At 64.7% G+C, this 546-nt stretch overlaps 1 protein-coding gene across 1 annotated transcript in view; it reads left to right on the top strand.

Moving 5' to 3' along the window:
• Positions 1-7: 7 nt before the first annotated feature.
• The window catches only part of JUN (Jun proto-oncogene, AP-1 transcription factor subunit), a 4,513-nt gene continuing 3,974 nt past the window's right edge, over positions 8-546 (top strand). The window contains 1 exon segment of the mRNA XM_027774369.1: positions 8-452. Within this exon segment, the coding sequence (XP_027630170.1) occupies positions 381-452 (72 nt within the window). The 5' untranslated portion in view covers positions 8-380.

Raw genomic sequence — 546 nt, 5'->3', positions numbered from 1 at the left:
CCCAGTCCCGCGGGGTCGGAGCTGATCTCCGCCGCCCGGAGAGCCGCTGTCGCTGCGAAGCCAGTTGTTCGGCGGACTCCGAGGGATCGCAGCGCCCAAGAAGCGCTCAGTGAGTGACCGCGACTTTTCAAAGCAGGGCAGCGCGCGCGAACCGACAAGTAAGAGTGCAGGCGGCAACTTAACCCTGCGCTCCCTGGAGCCAGCTGGTGAGCAGGGCGCAGGGAGGAGCACAGCCGGCGGGTGCGCGCGCTCTTAGAGAAACTTTCCTTGCCAAAGGCCCCGGGAGGCGCGGGTATCCCCCGCTTGCCAGCGCGCTGTTGCGGCCCCGAAACTTCTGCGCGCAGCCCAAACTAACCCCACGTGAAGTGACGGACTGTTCTATGACTGCAAAGATGGAAACGACCTTCTACGATGATGCTCTCAACGCCTCGTTCCTCCAGTCCGAGAGCGGCGCCTACGGCTACAGTAACCCCAAGATCTTGAAACAGAGCATGACCCTGAACCCGGCCGACCCGGTGGGCAGCCCGACGCCGCACCTCCGCGCCA

The sequence above is a fragment of the Tupaia chinensis genome, unplaced genomic scaffold (genome assembly GCF_000334495.1).
Source record: "Tupaia chinensis unplaced genomic scaffold, TupChi_1.0 Scaffold000425_1, whole genome shotgun sequence".
Taxonomy (NCBI): domain Eukaryota; kingdom Metazoa; phylum Chordata; class Mammalia; order Scandentia; family Tupaiidae; genus Tupaia; species Tupaia belangeri.
The sequence above is the reverse complement of the archived record's forward strand: the minus strand, read 5'-3'. Positions and strand labels throughout refer to the sequence as shown.